Source organism: Taudactylus pleione, unplaced genomic scaffold (assembly GCF_031769625.1).
Source record: "Taudactylus pleione unplaced genomic scaffold, aTauple2 ptg000609l, whole genome shotgun sequence".
Taxonomy (NCBI): Eukaryota; Metazoa; Chordata; class Amphibia; order Anura; family Myobatrachidae; genus Taudactylus; species Taudactylus pleione.
In genome coordinates, this window is record NW_028285011.1 from 5,048,780 (window position 1) to 5,068,219 (window position 19,440).

The 19,440-nt window shown below is 44.0% G+C and overlaps 1 protein-coding gene across 5 annotated transcripts in view; it reads right to left on the reverse strand.

The window, feature by feature from the left end:
• INPP4A (inositol polyphosphate-4-phosphatase type I A) overlaps nt 1-19,440 on the reverse strand; it is a 165,034-nt gene that overhangs the window by 18,221 nt on the left and 127,373 nt on the right. For 2 of the 5 annotated variants that reach the window (XM_088454103.1, XM_088454104.1), the window contains 5 exons: nt 15,660-15,912; nt 9,835-9,867; nt 7,066-7,238; nt 3,836-3,959; nt 759-885 (listed from right to left, as the gene is read on the reverse strand). In XM_088454103.1, the coding sequence (XP_088310229.1) occupies nt 759-885; nt 3,836-3,959; nt 7,066-7,238; nt 9,835-9,867; nt 15,660-15,912 (710 nt within the window). The remainder of the gene's footprint in view (nt 1-758; nt 886-3,835; nt 3,960-7,065; nt 7,239-9,834; nt 9,868-15,659; nt 15,913-19,440) is intronic. The other 3 variants (XM_088454106.1, XM_088454107.1, XM_088454105.1) reach the window with 2 other exon arrangements.

Genomic DNA, 19,440 nt, shown 5'->3' on the forward strand with positions numbered 1-19,440 from the left:
CAGCCCATCAATCCACTAAGAACTGCTAAGTGATGAATGAAGAACAAAGAATGAAGTTCTTAGAGAACTGTGGGCCTGATTCAGACACGGTTGCAAGCGCTGAGCGCACGCAACCGGGTCGATGGTGGCCCAGAGCGCATGCGCACGACGGAGCCGGCTCTGTCATGCACATGCGCGAGACCCGGATAGCAACGGGCAATCCATCACTCCGGGTCTCGCATCGACAGCACGTCCCCTTTGGTGGGCGGGCCAGGAGGTGGCTGCCCAGACGGAGGTATTCCCATGAGAACGCCTACCGTTTGGGGGCGGCCCCACTGACATCACAAGTGATGTCAGTGGGAGAGCTTTTGGCTCTGTTTGAGCCGAAAGCTCTCTGGGGCTTGCAGCCACGAGACACTACCACAAGGGTCTTGTCGCAAGCCCGATGGTCGCGATGGTCTTGACCATCATGACCATCATCCTGGCCACTCGCAATACCTGTGGGTGGTCGCTCCGTAAAAAAAAAAAAAAGACGCCATGATTCAGAGCGAGAACTCTGTCAGAGCGTCCCGGCTCTGAATCAGGGCCTGTATTCTCATATTGGCTCCAGCTCCATCCTCAAAATGTCTGCCTACACTGTGCGTAATACATGGGCGCACCTTACAAATCAGAAAGGTATCACTTTCAGTGAATGAAAAAGGTAATTTCACCCCCTTTCTTGTCCCTCTAGGTCTACTAGTCAGACCAATTACACAAGATATAGAGATTGTAACTCTTACCGATTTCCTGTTATAACTGGCAGCATATCTGTGGAAACGTTGGATATGGCCTGTATGACTTTGAATGTAACATTCCTCAGGTCCATGATTCCCAGACTCATGTCTTCCAGCATTGCCAGCTCTTCTCCTAAAGCAGAAGTAGGATGTTACATTAAGTTATTCAATTTAGCTCTACAGGACTGTCAGTGGCAGCCTGTGCACAAGTGCAAGGACATATATGTGGTTGCGCAGAATAACATGCATGAGTAAGCAACTGGACACATGGATGGTGCCATTTTCAATCATTTTCTGGTGTACTACAGTATCTGGTTGAATGGCTCTGCTTATCCAGGGTGTAAATCGGTTTGGTTAATTGTCCGGCCTCTTATCGAAGTCTGTAAATTTGAACATGCCCTGAATTTATGTTTGTTCATTGACACTGACTTTGCTGATTTTGTACTGTCTGTTTTGCTTACAAATAGGGTCTCTGCTCACTACTGCTATGCCTGCACCTGTGTCTCCTGGTACCTGCCCCTGTACAACTTTACTCTGCACCTTCCACTTCCCCTGATTGTTACATTGGGGTCGGGATATAATGTCAACATTCACCATGAGAACAGTGAACATATTGACATGTTCATCATGTTAACACTGATGAAATGTCAACATGTTCAGTATGTCAACAATATATGTTTAAGGTAAGACTAACACTAATGCTAACCCTAACACCTAAAGTCTAGATTTCATGCTTTAGCAAAAATAAATAAATTCTTCTCTTGACCCTATCCAACTACTGTCTAATGTTTCTCCACTCATTTGCCTCCAAACTGCTAAAGTGGCTTCTTTATAGACCATCTCACCAGCTTTCTCTTGTCTCATTCTCTCCTTGACAGTAAGCAACCAGGTTTCTACCATCTTCAATCCACTCGTCAGTCCTCCTACAACCTCACCCATTCTGTACTCTCATTTGTTCAGCTCTCTCTCTCTCTCTCTCTCTCTGACAAGCTCAACATATTTAAAACAACCTTTTCCATTCTTTCAATCCCTATGCTGGTTCCCAAACAGAGTTCAAATAAAACTCTTCATCCTCGCCTACAAAGTCCTCAGCTACTACACCCAACCCCACCAATTACATCTCATTTAACACTCACCCCCCAACATTTCTGTTCTGCCAATGACTGAAGCCTTGATTTCCTATATCTCAACTCTTTCCTCTAAGACTTCTCTGCTGCTCTCCCCCTTGCCTGCCCAACCAGACTCTACACCAGCCAGGATTTCAAACACACACTTTCAAAGCCTGCCAGTTGCCCACCAAAAGCATTCTCCTTTCCCTGACTCGGTCTATACCCATATCCTCAAGTCTATGTCACCTCCCACAACATCTTGTCTCTTCCCATTAACATTGTAAGCACTCACAAGGAAGTCCATCACCTCCGGTCTAGGTAGACCCCACATAGTAGACAGTCAATAGGTGGACAGAGACAAAAGGTCAACATACAAAGGGTTGACATGAATGAAGATAGACAGGTACAAAAGGCTGATATAAAATGGTCGACACATTTTTTTTTCTTCTAAACCCTAACCCTCCCCTTGGCTGCCTAACCCTATCCATCCCTCCTAGTGCCTAACCCTTACCCTCCGGTAAGTGACTAACCCTAACAAAAAAAAAGTGTCACCCATTTAAAATGTCAACCTTTTCACCCTGCCAACCTTTTGTACCTGTATATCTTCAACCATGTCGACCTTTTGTCCCTGTCTACATATTGATCCTACCCCATGTGAGGTCTATCTAATCATGCTCAACCTTTTTAATGTAGACCTATTGACTAGAGCCCGATCTGATTATCTCATATCCACTTGTGTATCCTTGTATTCTTACTGCTGCATGTTATGCATTATGTTTTGTTTGCACTTTGCTTATTACGCTTAATGTTTTGGAATTTTTGCGTTTATGCTTCTTGAATAATCTGTATATTACCTTTGCTATATCTGTATTGTGCTTGATGGAATCCTATGTTTTGTGTACTGTGCTCTACTTCCCCACTTTATGTTACTGAACATTTATAAGGAACCTTATAAAATGCTACTACTGCTACATTCTATCTACATAATAGACCAAAGTCATCTATACATGTTCGCTAAGAAGAGTGTTATTTAGCATAAAGAATAGTGATAAACATTGGCGTATCCATAATGGCGCACACCCTGCACCCATGTAATTATACTTACCTCTCCGGAGTCCCGCATCGGCGCAGCAGCAGAAATAACTGTGAAAATACTTCAGCAGCCATTTTCCTGGAGATTTCCGTATGCGCAGTAGAGAAGTCACATGGAATGGGATGCAGTCAGGATACTGGTGGGCGCTATCCCGCCTGCCGAAATACCGAACAAAGGTAAGCCGGGTGTCTTAGCGTCTAGCCGAGCGGGAAGGGAGGGGGAGGGTTAGGTTTAGGGACCCCCGGGGGACATAGGGCTAGGCACCCCCCGGGAGGGTTAGACACCACTAGGGTAGGGGTTAAGCAACCCCCCGGGAGGGTTAGGTTTAGGGTGCAGGGAGGGGGGGGGTTAGGTTTAGGCACTAACAGGGGGAGGTTAGGGTTAGGCACCACTAAGGGAGGGTTAGGGTTAGAAGGGGGGGGGGGTGAGGGGAGGATTAGGTTACTTACCAGCCCCAGTTGGGAATTAGGTCAGTCGGGGTTCCGCTGTCGGTATTTGATGCAGCGGTTATTTAACCGCCGGCATTAGATACCGATTCCACCTAGAACATGTTCCCAGAGGCCTGCGCATATGTTATAGACTCTGGCACAATATCAGCGTCTACTGCACCGCAGAGAGGAGAGGGCACGCGCGGAGCCTGCACAGGGTCCATCTTCTCTCTTAAACCTCCCCTGGTGATAAAATAGTGGAAGGCGTGCTGTATTTTTTTTTTTTTTAACCAAGGCAGTTGTTCAGTGGGCTGCAGGTGGGATATATTATTATGTGGTGACTACCACTGATGTGAAAAGCCGTAAACAGTAGCTACAGTAAAAAATCTAGACAAAGATACATCTCTACTTTGTTATCCAGACAATATTGTTCTTGGCCTGCAGACCACTCACCATACGTGCTGAGCAGACTTTCAAACTGAGCCAACAGACCAATGGTGTACAGCTGGCGAAGGAAGCCATCGTCATTCAGGCAGTTTCTCAACTTAATAATAAAACTGCAGATCAGGGCCGTTAACTAAAACAGATAAACAGATAAATTTAAATATTATTATTAAATAATTGACAACATTTAAAATGAATTTCCAGTGAAACATTGCTCATCGAGTGCATCTAAACTCATTACTTCTGGTGAAGTCAAGATGGAAATTAGGGGATGTAATTATGAGATTGGCGGCTATAAGAAATTACAATTATCAGGTCTAAAACCCGATAATTGATAAACATGCCCCACAGACGTAAATCAATCGTACTGTGCAGACGGTCAGTACTGAAAAATAAGCACATTTCCAGGGACTAAATCACTAAAACAGTGGACTGTACCTGAAAATTAGTCACAACTAGAACAACATTTCAATCCCTTAGTCCACCCTACTGGTATTTATACTGTATTTGCCCTTCAACATAAATAGCATTTTCTTTTAGTAACGAACCTGAATAATTACATTATAATTTTGTTTGGGACATATGGTGGCGAAAAACAAAATCACAAGCATGGGCCAAAAACATTTGAGTTAAATATGGTTCCATTCATTGTTATTGCAACCGCAAAAATATGCACCTAAATGTATTGTGATTTCTATTCCTGAGAAGGGTTTCACATACCATATTATTGGTTTGGGTCACATATACGGACTATAAAGAACTTTGATTCATTTTTATTGTGATAATAAACTACTGTCCTGTGATGATTAACTGTCCTGTAAGTCTAATGTTTCAGCTTGCAAACACAAGTTCTGACATTGGAGGGTGCTGCGGGACAACTCCTCCATACGTTAGAAGGCCCAAAACCTCTCTCTCCTGTGTGCATACTGAGTATTGATGTCACCAATGCTCATCTGAAACCCAGGGGACACTGTAAAGCAATAGTATACAGCATTCTAAGAATAAGACATCTAGAAGGTTGTCCTTTCCGTTTTTTTAAGTGAGCCAGGGCTGGACTATAGGCAGAGCGGATGTCCAGAGGCCCCCACACTGCCTCAAGCATTCTGGGCCACTCTGGAGTCTAGACACTCTCTGGCCGGCTCCACCCGGCAGCAGACAGCAGTGACAGCTGAGCACACTGACTCCGTCACTGATTGCGGCTGACATTGGAAGCCCCGCCCCCTCGTTGCCGCAGGTGAATGAATAGGGGACAGAACCGAAATGAAGAGCTGCATGTCTGATCTGATCTTGCAGCAGGTAGTGTGTTGTGTGTGCACTCTGGGCCTGATTCAGACCCGGACGCTAAGCCACGGACCCACGGTATGGCCGATAGTCGCCCGTCTGTGCATGCGTATGAGTCAATATGCGCAAGACATTTACTGCGCTCGGGAATTGTGCGCTCGTAGTACACAGACTGGATACTACTTTGAGTGACAGATAGTGTCGTTTGTGGGGGGTAGCAGGGGAAGGTGCTTGTGAACGGGGGAATGGTGCTGCGAATGCAGGCGTGTCTGGGCATCAAAACGGCGTTTTATGGGTGTGCATAATTAGCATGGAAGCGTCATTGTACACGTCACTTAGCTATATTTCAGCCTGCAGTGATCGCGGTGCTTGCGGTGGAGTATGGTCTACCTCAAGGGCTACGAGCAGCTCCAATGGCTCTGATTAATCATACACTTCTTGGAGATGATATGTGTTAAGAAAGAAAAGTGGGCATCTTTAGACCGGCGTGCGTTCGCTCTGCCATCGCTCTCTAAGACATAGAGGGCATCCTTAAGCCTTGCCATGCGATCGCGGAATTTGCATACGCTGACCCTGATGGCAGCGAAAGTGAGCTGCTTAGCGTCCGGGTTTGAATCGCCCCCTCTGTCCTTTCCTCTCTCTCCCTCTCACTTTGTCACTCGTTCTCTTCAGTCTCTCTCCCTCTTCTTTTCTCTTTCTCTCGTCCTCCATCTTGCTCTCCCTTCCAATCCCACTCCCTGCCCGTCTCACTCTCTCCCTCCCCCTCTCTCCCTCTTTGCCCCTCCCTCTCTCTTTTTCAATCCTCCCTCTCTGTCTCTCCCCCTCTCTCCTATCCCCTTCTCTCTCTCTCACCCACCACTCAAAATTCTGTTTGCCCCTGGCAGTATACAAGATCATGGGGGCCAATTTATTAATGATCACAACTGCAATACGATCTAGGCATGACATTACCACCCAGGCACGCACTGAAAGATGCGATACCGGTACAATGTATCAAACGGCACACGCAGGGACAGGGGCTCCATCGCTGCGATGTGCCCGGAGTGCTGCCGGGCTTCTGCGCATTGCTGCTGACTGTACATGCGCGGCCACCATTGCCGGAGAGGGTTCCGGAGGAACTCTTTCCCGGCTAATTATGCGATGTGTAGCCATCTTGATATGGCGCTAGCTGCGGGGGCCAATCTCCAGAATACATCGCATTCCGGAAGATGGTAAATTTGGCAGCATCGCACCCCCCAATAACACAATGGGAGATGCGGCTGCCATCGGGAATGGAGGGATCACAACCGGTATCAGAGATATCTGCTATGGTCCCTATCTCATACTTCGGGGGGAGAAATCTAATATTTGCAGTTAACCCCCTCAAAACGGGTGTTTTCGGGGATTAAACCGCAAATACATAACGATAAATGCACTCCTATGTCCACTATGCTGCCGGGAGTCTGTTACCAGCAGTGTTGTGGACAGTAGTATGCTGCGACCTTGACGGTTAGTGGAGAGTCTGAAGACGAGGTGAAGGGCCATAGTAATCGCGGTGTGGGGCCCTGCAAATTTTATTGATGGGGACTCCACAATTTAGTTGCCTCAGGGCCCCCACAAGCCTTAATCCAGCCCTGAAGTGAGCTATGTTGATTGTCCGTGTGGTATTTGAGCATTGGCTTCGTAAATCTGCCAGAGCTATTGTCGCAGTACCTGGCAATCAAGTAGTTAAACTCTTGTTCCAACTACTGAAACAAGAAAGTAACAAAACAAAGTACTATTGTGTAATTACATTTCCACTGTAGTCATATTTAATCTATCAACAAATGTATTTAACAAACCAGGTAAAGGTGCCAGGGTAATATAATTATCTTTTTATTTGATGTATTCTTAAGCTACAGCTGGAATCCTTCGCAGGTCATGTGCTGTGCATTGTTCCCGCTGAGCAGTGTTAGTAGAGTGCATGGATACAGACATACCGTTTGACAGAAGACGACATCTCTGCGGTACTGGAGACTCAAGCAGAGGGCAATTGTGGGAGCGCTGTCCTGCATTAACAGAAACACCATGGCTTTTTTTGCTTTGTCACTCATCATGGCCACGCAGTCTGTCAGTGTACTTAGTAGGGGGTAAAGTGCCTCACTCCATTCCCCTGGTGTACAGAAACACAGAGCTAATAAATAAACTGTGCAACCAAAAACATCTCCATATACAGAATGTTCAGTAACTTCGTAATAAAATTGTATCCAAACGATTCTACCTGAGAATTACCTACAAATCCATAATAGGTGTAACATAGGGAAATCGCTTTTTTTTCTTTAACCATAATGAGAAGTCTGATGCATCTACATTTACTAATGTCACTGCAGGGTGATGGCAGAAAGGAAGCAGGCAGCATTAATACTTGGAGTATTAGTATTTCATTTAAAGGTGCATGCACTGTGACACTGGGCAGTAATAGACAAATGTCTTGATAACACAGCCAATGTAAATCAAAGAGAAATGGTAGAGCTGGGCTCCTCAGCCCACAACACCACCTAGTGACCAAATATCAGACATGGTACCTTTAAGGACTGCAGGATGAGGTCCCTACCCTCCAACATGACCCATTCCATTAGGTACAAAATACTCTGCTCCTGGACTTTCCATCTTAAGCTGGCCACACATCTAAAGATTATCTGTCCAACCAGCCAACTAGTTGATTGGTTGGAATGAAAATCTGGTAAGGTATACAATCAGCAATTTGTTTCCAAATGCTGGAAAATGGACCAAAACTGTTGTTTGAACAAATAGTTTAGCTCAAAAATTTAGCAAACTTGTCTGAACGACCATTTTCATCTGTTTTCTGGCATTTAGGAGCAAATTGCTGATCATCATTTACTCCCATACGTTTCCAGATTTTCATTCCAACCAATCAACAAGTTGGCTGGTTGGATGTAAGTTGGTCTAGTGCAGTGTTGGCTAACCTTGACACTCCAGCTGTTATGGAACTACATAACCCAGCATGCAGTGCTACAGTTTTGCTATTAGGGCATGCTAAAACTGTGGCAGGGCATGCTGGGATATATAGTTCCACAACAGCTGGAGTGTCAAGGTTAGCCAACACTGGTCTAGTGTGTGGTCAGCTTAATGTATGATTGCAGCCACCAGTGTTGAACTAGGTAATTGATAAGACAGGTGTTTCAGCACAGGTGTCTGCAATCATACATTAAGAGGGAAGTCCAGGAGCAGAGCATTGTGTACCTAATGGAACGGGTTATGTTGGAGGGTCTGGAGGTTATGTGTGACTAGCATAACGTTTCTAGCATATGATACATCTGGCATGTAAACTAAGGAATGCAGCAGCTGACAAATAGTGACATTTTGGCAATACAGTAGTGACAGGCGCTTCCTATGCTAATGTTTTTCCAACATTCACAGTGCTGAAATGCCAATACACTGAATGTCTCCATGTGACTGTGGGTGAGCGTTCCCCACACTGCAGCAATTGAGAGCTATGAACACCAACTGGAACCTGCAGGCATTCAAAGGGCCAATCTGACACCACACACCCATAAGGCACAGCTTTCACTAAATGCATAATCTACTGCCAGTGCTAGATGCATCACAGCTTCTACTCTGGAGTGAGTTTGCAGAAACCTATATATAAAAAGGTGGCAATCCCTTGTTAATCTGAGAAGAGCTATCCTACCTCATGGTAAGTACAAGTTATAGAATTTGAAGTTAAATGTGTTCAGTTCTCAAGTCATACAAACTTTTTAGAACTTAAAATTAAAAGCTATTGTTTCATTACAATGGGGATATCTTCAAGTACTGAAGGAATATGGTATACCGAATAATTGTGCTAAAAAGAAAAAGGATTTTCAACAAATTCACAAGATGCACCGAAATGTCAAACACAAGCTCTTTGCTGTTACATTAGATAGGACCTTATTGTAATATTATTGTAATAAGATCCCTGCTTTAAAATGGTGCAACATCTACTGAGCGCAATAATTGATAAGAATGACCAATTGGGTCTACAACATTTTTATAAGCCATCGCTTCGTAAATACAGCCCTTGGTTTCAAAGTATAATAAGGTTTGCAAAATGTAAACCCCTGTATTTTTCAGGTATGAACCATAAAGATAAAATACACTTCTCAGTCTTGACCTGACTTTCCACATATCCTCTGTTAAAAAGGAAAGTGTTACTCTACTCTAACAGGTGAAGCTGCTCCCACATGTTTTGCATTGTGTTCTGATGCAGGTATGAAAGCAGAGACTACAGTGATCCAAACTGGTCTCAGCTCTGGCTCTGAAGCCACACAGTGCATTTCTGCAAAGCAAGTCAGTCAGTCACTGTCTGCATGTTCACTTAGAAATTCACCTCCCTCCTAGCCTAATGGCAATACGCTGGAGGGGAATGAGAGAGGGCATAATTGGTGACCTAGAAAATCATCAGTCATGTCAGGTATATTTGTCAGTTTAGTATTACACAGCTTTTCCTGTATGCTAATATCCAACCATCGAATTGTTCTTTAAAAAGTGAAAGCTGCATTCTGTAAATGGTGAGCTGTGAGGGGCTAGGGGACTAGAAGTTTATAAGTTGATAAATTCAGTTCTCATGCCTCCTCTCTTTACAAGCCATTCTCTGGAAATTCACTACAATGATCATACTAATAAATTAATAAGTGGCAGCACCATAACTTGCAGCAGCAAACTGAAAGAGGAATCACCAAGTGCAAGGAAAGGAAAGCAGAACATACCTGGTCCAGCATCTTCTGTACTCGAGCTCCTTTCTGCACAGAAATGGAGGTGTAACATGCATGATTAAGGGACAGCAAAAAAAAACAAACCAAACAAAAACAAACCCGATCTGCAAGCAACTTAGGTTTAAGCATGTAGTATATAAATCTAGTACTAAGCTTGCAGAAGGGATATAGCTGTACAGCAGGAAAGAAGGAGTTTGCAAAACAGCAGATTTGAATCTACAAACCTGGCACTAATTCCGGTTATACAGTAGCTACATGCAAGAGAGTGTCTTAGTAAAACTAGGGACACAACAAAATGGGAATCATATGCTGTATACTGTCGATGTGTCCTCACACACCTAGCCTCATTATGCCATGCGGCGCGAGGCACCTGGCGAGAGTAAGCTGGCAGCTCCCATGCGACTCTGCTTGCGCCGAGCGTCTTTTTAACCCAAAAATGCATGCGATAAACCACTTCTCAGGACTGCACCGATTCATATTATATGCGGCACTTGTATATCTGTGTGCGACTGAGGGTCTGATTCAGTAGGGATCACTATTGCGATTGCAGCTCCGTAATCGCACGCAGATCCACTGCGAAAATATGCTAATGATTGCAATGCCATCGCAGCCTAACAAAAGGACGCCCACATCCCCTTACACACATCCGTAATACTTAGCTAAATACAAAACCATTGGTACCATCGGTCCCTCCTGCTGAATTACAGCAGCCCTGACCTTACTTAGAGATTGCTAACCTTATTGCACGCAGTGGGAGCTCAAGCCGCGTGTGCCATCGCAATGGCTAATTTATGCACTCCGATGCAATGGCGTTCAAACGCACTGACACTCCTGCTTTTCTCCGACCACCCCCACATCACCACCCCCAAACGGTGCTTCCTGTCAATCACTCTGCGATGGGTCTGCGTAGTCAAGGCGATCGCAGTCCTGATCACAGTGGCGTCTTTGCACACTGCGATGCATATGCAGGTGCAGAACGCAACAATCGGCCATCTGCATGTGTAATTGCAATAGCGATCCTTACCGACTCAGGCCCTGTGCCTTCCCCACCAGCAGGCCGCCGTGTCCCACAGATGGAAAAAGTTGCAGTGACCAATCACTGCTGGGTGAATAGATGCCGTGCGACTGCGCACAGCATCTATTCACCATGAGAGGACAGCTTGGGGGAACCCCAGCACCTCTGTAAGTGTTGGGCAAGCCAACAAGTGTGACGATTTGGGGACGTGTCACAAGGACACCCCCCCTCCCCAGTTGACCACGTCCCTTTTTCAGGAACGCGCGCAGAGGATGCCCTATCTGCGAGCCTGCGCCCTGCCTGCATTCTAGCGGGAACACTAGATACAGACTCAGTCGCACGCACATATACAAGTGACACATATCAAACTAATTAGTGCGGTCACGTGAAGAGGTTTTTATTTTACATCCGTTTGAGACTAAGAGGTATTTTCAGGCTTAAAATACACTAAAAAGCCACTTGGCGGAAGCAGAGTCTGACAGGACCTGGAGCGCCAAGAAGGCCTGTTTAGCGCACCTGCAGCAATAGTGTATGAGGAAACCTCTGTAATTAGAAAGAGTCTGGTCTGTTTGTGCAGCCATAATATAAACAAGTTACCATGACTTTTAGAAAACATAACGCTGCTGCTCTCTGCTAAGCACAAACACCAAATGCAAACCTCCAATGAAGGAACCATTTAAAATATATGAAACATATGCAGCTTTTCCCCAGTTTGCTCTTTTGTGTCTGCTCTTGGATTATGGCAGTAAAAGGTCTGGGGTTTGGAGTTTTGGATTTTTTTTTAAACCATAAAAATAAAATGAATAAAGAAGTGCGATCTCTGAGCACACAGACAAACTGCTGGTTCTGACGTAACTGGATAGTGAAGCAAACAATATCTAAAAGGTAACAGCAGATGAAATGCACGTATTTCAACATATTTATGAAAATACAAAAGTGCTACTAGCACATACTCTTACATTGATAATTATGTGAATTGTTGACTTTAGGTTGCTTCACCAGTAATGCAAAATACCAATATGCATATAATCTAAAATGGGCAAAAAAAGAGCATAAAAACAGTCCAATCCACCAGTCACATTGGCCTCATATAGATGCTAGGAGGCTTAGATGATAATCCAATAATAATTGATCCAATGGTACTGAGCATGTGCAGTTCTAAAAGTCAGTCCAGAATTATAATTACCAAATCCAGTGTCCACTTGAATTTAGGGGTCCTAATTAGCAGTGCTGTTAGGCTTCCGCAAGAAATGGTCCCCGGGCAGAGGTTTCGGCAGTCCGTTTGTGTGGCTAGATAGCACGTTGCTTTGACCACGTATCGGCACTCCTGTAGTGTGTGGATGATATGAAGAAGCAGCCAATACTGACGCGTTTCGCTGTGTTGTACCCACAGCTTTTTCTTGCGCCAAAGGGACTCTCCGGGCAGTGCTCTACTTCCTAGAGCCGGTGCCCCGCTCCTTGGGTGTGACGTCATAATATATCATGGATTTGGGGGCGGGACTAGCACAGAAAGGGCGCATTGCTGCCCTGTTATGGCGCTGACCAGACCTATCCTTGGTGCAAAAGATCCATCTGAAATCAGTCAGTCGGATCTCTGCAGCCTTTAATAATAATTCCATCTGTCATACTTAAGCTGGGTACACACCTATACAATCATCGGCCCGTTCTTACGATTTCGAGGCGTTCGTTCGATGTAGAGTGGGTACGCATGTTCGATCCTGTATTTTCGGATGAAAACTGGTTGAATCGAAGGATCGCATCTTCTATGCAGATTAAATTTCATCCATTTGGACAGGGCCTGGTGGTACTGAAAGTGCTGTGTGTATGCACCTTCCACCGTTCTTACGTTTGTACACCAAACCTGGGGCTGCCTCTCTGGGCATGCATACTTACACTCAGGAAGGTCAGGACAGAAGGTCATTCTGTGTGCCACGCTCCTCCTTGTGTACATATTCTCTATTTTTTTACCTTTACCCCACCACCTATACTGCAAGGCTTGGCTTGCTGGAGTGTGTAGTTCCACAACTTGCTGGGCTGTGTAGTAATGCAATTGATAGTGGACACAAGCATACGTCCTTTACCTTAAAACCTTTACCCGCCACATACTGTATACTCCATATTGGTATACTATCAACTAAAATCAGGGCTTTATGGCATGTTGAATCCCAACGTCCCCCTCATATAATTAGTCTTGTATTTAGCTGTTTAAAAAACTGAAACTACTGTAGCTAGTTCAGAAACGAATGGATGTAATAGCTCTGAAAAATGATCACGTAGGCTTGTTTTGGTCTCATAATCACACCCCCTCCCTAACCATTATGTTAATTTTAGGTACACCCACTGTGAGCGCAGCCTAAATTAGGTAAAATATGTACGCTGGTACAATCATTTCCTTGTGATAATTCGGCAGCGCGAGATCGAACGTCGCACATTGGATTGTATATGTGTGTACGAGTGTATCAGCACTGTGATCGGTACTTCCGAACGGGAGCATTGTGGATTGAACCATCGCATCGAATGTGTGATTGTATAGGTGTGTACCCAGCTTTATCCTTATCATGAATACTACTCAGGTAGTGATGTCGATAGGCTCTCTTTGGGCTCGATTTACTACAATCCGCATTGGTAATGCAGATTGTAGTGTTATATTACCGACTGAATTCGCATTGCGAATTCAGGCAATATCACAGGGATTTACTACAAATCCCTTGCAGGGACAGAGCTTACGATAAAGCTCTGTCCCTGCGAATCCCCTTCGGAGCCTTATCATGGTATTTTCGCAAAAAATACCGTGATTAAGTGCCCGCGCATGCGCTGACCGGTCGCTGCTGCTACCCTCCCTCCGGCGCTAAGCCCCGCCCCCCACGATCACAGACACCCCCCCTCCCTTACTTACACTTACCTGCATGCTCCGGGCCCCCGGTGATGTTCTCCATTCCTCCGGTCAGGTGATCTCCCATACTGCACAGGGGCCCGATCACCTGATGACCGGGCCGCAGTGCACTGTGGCAGACCAGCTGACCGGAGGGGAGACATCACCGGAGGCCCGATCACCGGTCCCTGGAGTCAGGTAAGTAATTTTTTTTTTTACTATTTTTTTTACAGTGATCAGCTTACGGTCTGTTTAGACCACACAGCTGATTACTGGGACCGACTCCCGGCTCTGCTCTCCCCGTTACAGCGGAGCAGGAGTCCGGTAACCAGGGGAGACCCTGGATAACGCCTCCTCCAGGTGGCGTTATTATCACAGGGCTTTCCCCGATATTTTTTTCACATTTATTTTTAGTAACTATGGTCGGATCACATTTCCCATTACAGTTATGGGAAATGCGATCTGCTTTACTAAAAATAAGTGATACTTAGGGGTTGGAGTAGAATTTTACGAATTCTACTCCAATTGCCCTGTAGTAACTATAGGTGATACTAAAATAATGTGAAAAGGGTGTGAAAACACCCTTTTTCACATTATTTTAGTAAAAATAATGTTGACAAATAGGGCCCTTTATGCTTAACACGGTTCTAAACCAGGGAAGAGATTCAATCCACCACAAAGATCACATTATTTTACATATAGTTTAAAAAACTTGAAGCCCTGAAAACTTTGACACCTGAGCGATATTTAAAATTTAACTGAAGAATGATTTAATTCCCCACTTAATTAAAATGAATGCTCTAAATTAATAGTGAAGCTGACAAAAGGATTACAATTGATTTTATAGATTTAAAAAAATTAATAAAAAAGAATCTACTGTAGAGGCTGGGAAAATCAACCAGTGACAGATCACATTGCCCACCATGTTCTAAAAATGAGACACTTTAAAAAGGTGGTACACAGATTTTATAATAATAAAAAAAAAAGTCAGTATGTACTGCTGGTGGGCTGCTATTGTGCAATGAGGAGTCTTTGGAACAGGGAAGGGGTTGTAGTTGCAATGCATATCCCAGCAATTAAGACATAAATATTATACAGCCCCCAGGAAGTACATTTAGAGATTCAGCTTAGTTACAGAATACCTTTAAGCTTAATGCAACGCATTGTTTGTTATAAACCTCTGAATGATGTGAATAAAACTCTATACCTAAAAACAATTTGTTACACATACGCTATTAAAATTCTGTTCAAACACTTTGATGTATCAGACATCCCAAGCACTTAACATAGAAACAGAATTTGACGCCAGATAAGAACCACTTGGCCCATCTAGTTTGCACTTGCACGCACAGCAGAGAGTAAAATGTTAATGTTAAAGGGAACACAGACTGGAAAGTGGAACTGCGGTATTAGAAATGATCAGATATGGAAAACTCTGCAAATAAGCATCAGAAGGAATATTAAATGACATGTAGTAAACAGTACAAATACACTGTAATCCATATAAAGAGCTACCGATAATTAAGCTACTGACAAGTTAACAAGTATATTGGTTGGCATGCTGCTGTTTACACCACGCTATAAAATAAATGAACTGGAGTTGCCAGTTAATAATACTGCCCAGCAGAAATCTAGACCATTAATCAGTCTTGTTTTTTTTCCTGAATTAGCAAATGTTTGCTGGGCTAAGTGCTGAAAAGCTGAAAAAAAACTAAAATTAACATTTGGCAAATGCAACTCCAGTAAGTCATATTAATTAGCCTATAATTAGGCCAAGCTCTTACCAAGTAAGTGCTGTATATGTAAACAGCTTCAAGCTCCAATACATAAATGACTGGAAGCCACAACATACATGTGTAAGTCACTTAAGCCTTTCAGGTATAGCGAGATTAGTGCGGAGGGAGCAAGGATGTTGATGTTAGTCATACGCACTTGTGACCTGGGAAGGATGGCATGCAGGAGATGATGAAGATGATGTGGTTGATAATATGGCCTCTTCATCTGAGGCACCAGGATTTATCCAAAACGCTCTCCTTCTCTGATTACCTTTCTTGCTGGAACAGCTTATCTCACATTGGAAGACGTCTTCACAACTGTCACTTTGCAAGCGGTCCTTCTGTAGCAGCTTGTCTACCCTCTGAATAATGCACTCCAGGCTTTTTTCCACGTTTGACCAAACTTTGTCCTAAAACCAACACAATGAAAAGACAATGCACTATATTTTTACAGACAGATGACAGCACAGTCTTTACATGTATGTGTAGCAAAAAATAAAATAATCCATTTACTACAATGTGCTATACAGAACATTAGGTTGACATAAGGAAACCAAAACAGAGAATGGTCTGCCAACTAGTTAAAAGGTTTCAAATAATTGCCAGGATATGCTTATATAATAATTATAATTACCAGGCTATCAAACATTGAATGGGGAGATGTACAAAGACTTTATTGTGTACAAATACATAAAATTGAAAACTAAATAATTGGGATACTCCAGATATATATTTTAGGAGTCCTTTTAAAAAAACTCATTTGAAATCTGTCCTGGATCGTATGAGGTCCTGGATCGAAGAGTCTCTTAAATTCTCTGCTGATTTCTGTTTGTGTGAACATTGGCTACCTCTTCCAGCTCTCCAACTGAAGTCCCCTGCCCACATCCTCAATTCCTATGAATACTTTCAAATACAATACTTTTTAAGTTCCCAGCCCCAGATCCCACTTCTTTGTGACCTTACTACTCCTTTTGAACGCCCCTGTAAATATCATCCTATGTCCAAAGGCATGATATATTAAGTTTATAGTGTTCTCCAGCTTAGGAAAAGTCCCCCGCCTGACGAGGAAGCTTGGGAAGACATGAGATTAGCCATAGCCAAAGATCAATTTCCACATGTCTTGAAGAAACATCTTATAAACTATACTACCGCTGGCTTTCCCAGATGTTCCCTTCTGCCTTGCCCATCTGTTGGGGAAACTGCGGCCACCAGGGTTGTTCATAGCTGGTTGAGATACTTTATACTTGCCCATTACTGTACAGCAGTCCATAACCTCCTGAATAGCTTACTTGAGATCCCAATACCAAATGATCCGTGGATGTTTCTTGTATATAACCCACCGCCAAATCTCAGCAAACTCTCCATCAAATTAGCATCCCACGTATTAATCGCTGCTAGAAGCTTTGTCGCAAGTAATTGGAAGAACCCTCTTCCATCTTTCTCTGCCCTAAAAATCCAAATACGGCAACTGCGATTATGGAAAGTATCACCTATTACCTACAAGACAAAGGCACCCCCTTTTCTCCCCCGCTCCCCTGATGATCCCCATCTGACTCATGCACAATGCGATGGTATGACTCACCTTCTGCCATGCTACCTTCAGCCCCTGTACTTTTTTTAATCTCTTCTTTACTACCTGTGGCACACCCCTTCCTGCATTCCTATGTTGCAGCATCAGAGTTAATGTGCCCCTTTTTCTGTCCTACTCCTGTTTTCCCCTCCCCATTCCTAACAGAGACGTAGATATAAATTTTACCCATGCTTGATTCACTTCCTATATTTGTTCTCACATGTCTCTCCTTATGTTTTTACTGTTATGTACTTTATTTATTTCACGCTTATCAGCACTCAAAATAAAAATGACAAAAAAATTTAAGAACTACTGTACATGATATAGTAAAGGAGTTATAACCACATGTTTGACTAGCGGCATAAAGATACCAGTGAAGAGATATTACAGTTGCTAGTTAACGCTATAATGAGCACATAATAAAGTGACTGATTTGTGTGGGGATCACCTGGACAGGTATTAGCGAGGGAGCTGAAGAGGACCAGATACATCATCTTCATTTGTGGTATAATAATGTTACAGTAATAGAAGGGAGCAGGTTGGTGACTTTGGGGAATAAAGGTACCATTTCATATAGTATTTTGTTCCTGAAGTAGGAAGCATGATTGTGGGCAGTAATGGTGCTTGGAGGAGAGGGTGAAAAGAGTTTTAAATGCATTAAATAGGTTTTCAGGGTTGTCAAGAAAATGTCAGTAGGGGAGGTTTGAGGACAGGTTTGTGAACATTATGAGATTTTCAAGATTTTCACCAATGTGGGAGCTAATAGAAAGCAGCCTGAGGGATAAATTTACTAAAGGTCGATTTAAGGAGTGATTTACCTCTTCTCAAATCGAATGCAGTGAAAAATGTTTTTTCACTGCATTTACTATGATTCGATTTGTTTTGCGAAACAAATTCGATTTGAGTCGGTTTTGAACAGTGATTTGCTGTTCGATTTGGCATGTTCATGTCCAAATCGAACAGCAAATCACACTTCAAAAAGAACTGCAAATCCCCGACACGTTAGTACTGCTTCATGCTTTCACTTTCAGCATGAGCAGTTCATTCTCAAACAGATACATGTAGACATCAGTGAGATGCCAGCATGTATCTGCCTTGAAAAAGTGTTTAGAGTTCAAATTAAAAAAGAAAAATGTGAGTCCCTCCCCCCAAAACAGAATCAGCCCCGGACTGCTGAAACCCAGGTCTGGTTGACAAGGAAAAAATTACGTAGGGTCTCCCTGTACTCAGTACAACCAGCACTGGGCTATGGGAAGCAGGGCTGGTTCTGGATTTACAGGGAAACATTTGCGTAGGGTCTCCCTGTAAATCACAGAACCAGCCCTGGACCCTTTCTAACAGGGAATGTTGCCACAGCCAAGGGAGCCCTATCACCGGGCCCCCAGCTGCAGCATCAGCCCTGACCGCTAGTCAGCCCAGGCCAGGGATCCTTGGGGAGTTGGAGACCCCTTCAAAAAAAGGGGTATCCCTCTCCAGGGCACCCCTAGCCTAGGCTGATAGTCCAGGGCTATCCCCGCCACCCCTGGGCGGTGGGTGGCGGGTTGAGTGTAAGAGTTATGTGTAAAAATAGAAGTAATAAAACATTGTCTTTCCAGTAGAACTGCAGGTCCCAGCAAGCCTCCCCCGCATGCTGGTACTTGGAGAACAGTACCAGCATGCGGGGCATTAAGGGACCACTGGGACCTGCAGTTCACCTGTAAAGAAATGTTGAAAGAAACACACACACACACACACACACACACACCTTACACAGTATAAGTTTAATACATACATACACTCAAACATACTCACCTATATTACCTCCAGTGGTCCCCTTGTCCACTAGGCATCCATGGGTTAAAATAAGAAAACGAAAAACTGGACCATAGTACTAAGGAATAATCATTCTAACCAGAATGATTATTCCTCCCGAATGAAGTGCACAGACGCAGCTTCCTCCTTTGAAGCTCCGTGTCTGTGTATTCATTGGCTGAGAGAGGTCAGGCCCCGCCTCTCAGCCAATGAACGGCTCCTCCATTGTACTCAATGGTGGGAGCCGCAGGGTTACTAAAGTTTATCCTGTGGCTCCCACCACTGAGTTCAATGGGGGAGCCGTTCATTCGCTGAGAGGCGGGGCCTGACCTCTCTCAGCCAATGAACGCACAGACACGGAGCTTCAAAAGAGGAAGCCGCGTCTGTGCGCTTCATTCGGGAAAGTGATATCATTCTGGTTAGAATGATTATTCCTTAATGCGATGGTCAGGTTTCTCGTTTTATTATTTTAACCCATGGATGCCTACTGGACAAGGGGACCACTGGAGGTAATATAGGTGAGTATGTGTATGTATGTATGTATTAAACCTATACTGTGTAAGGTGTGTGTGTTTCT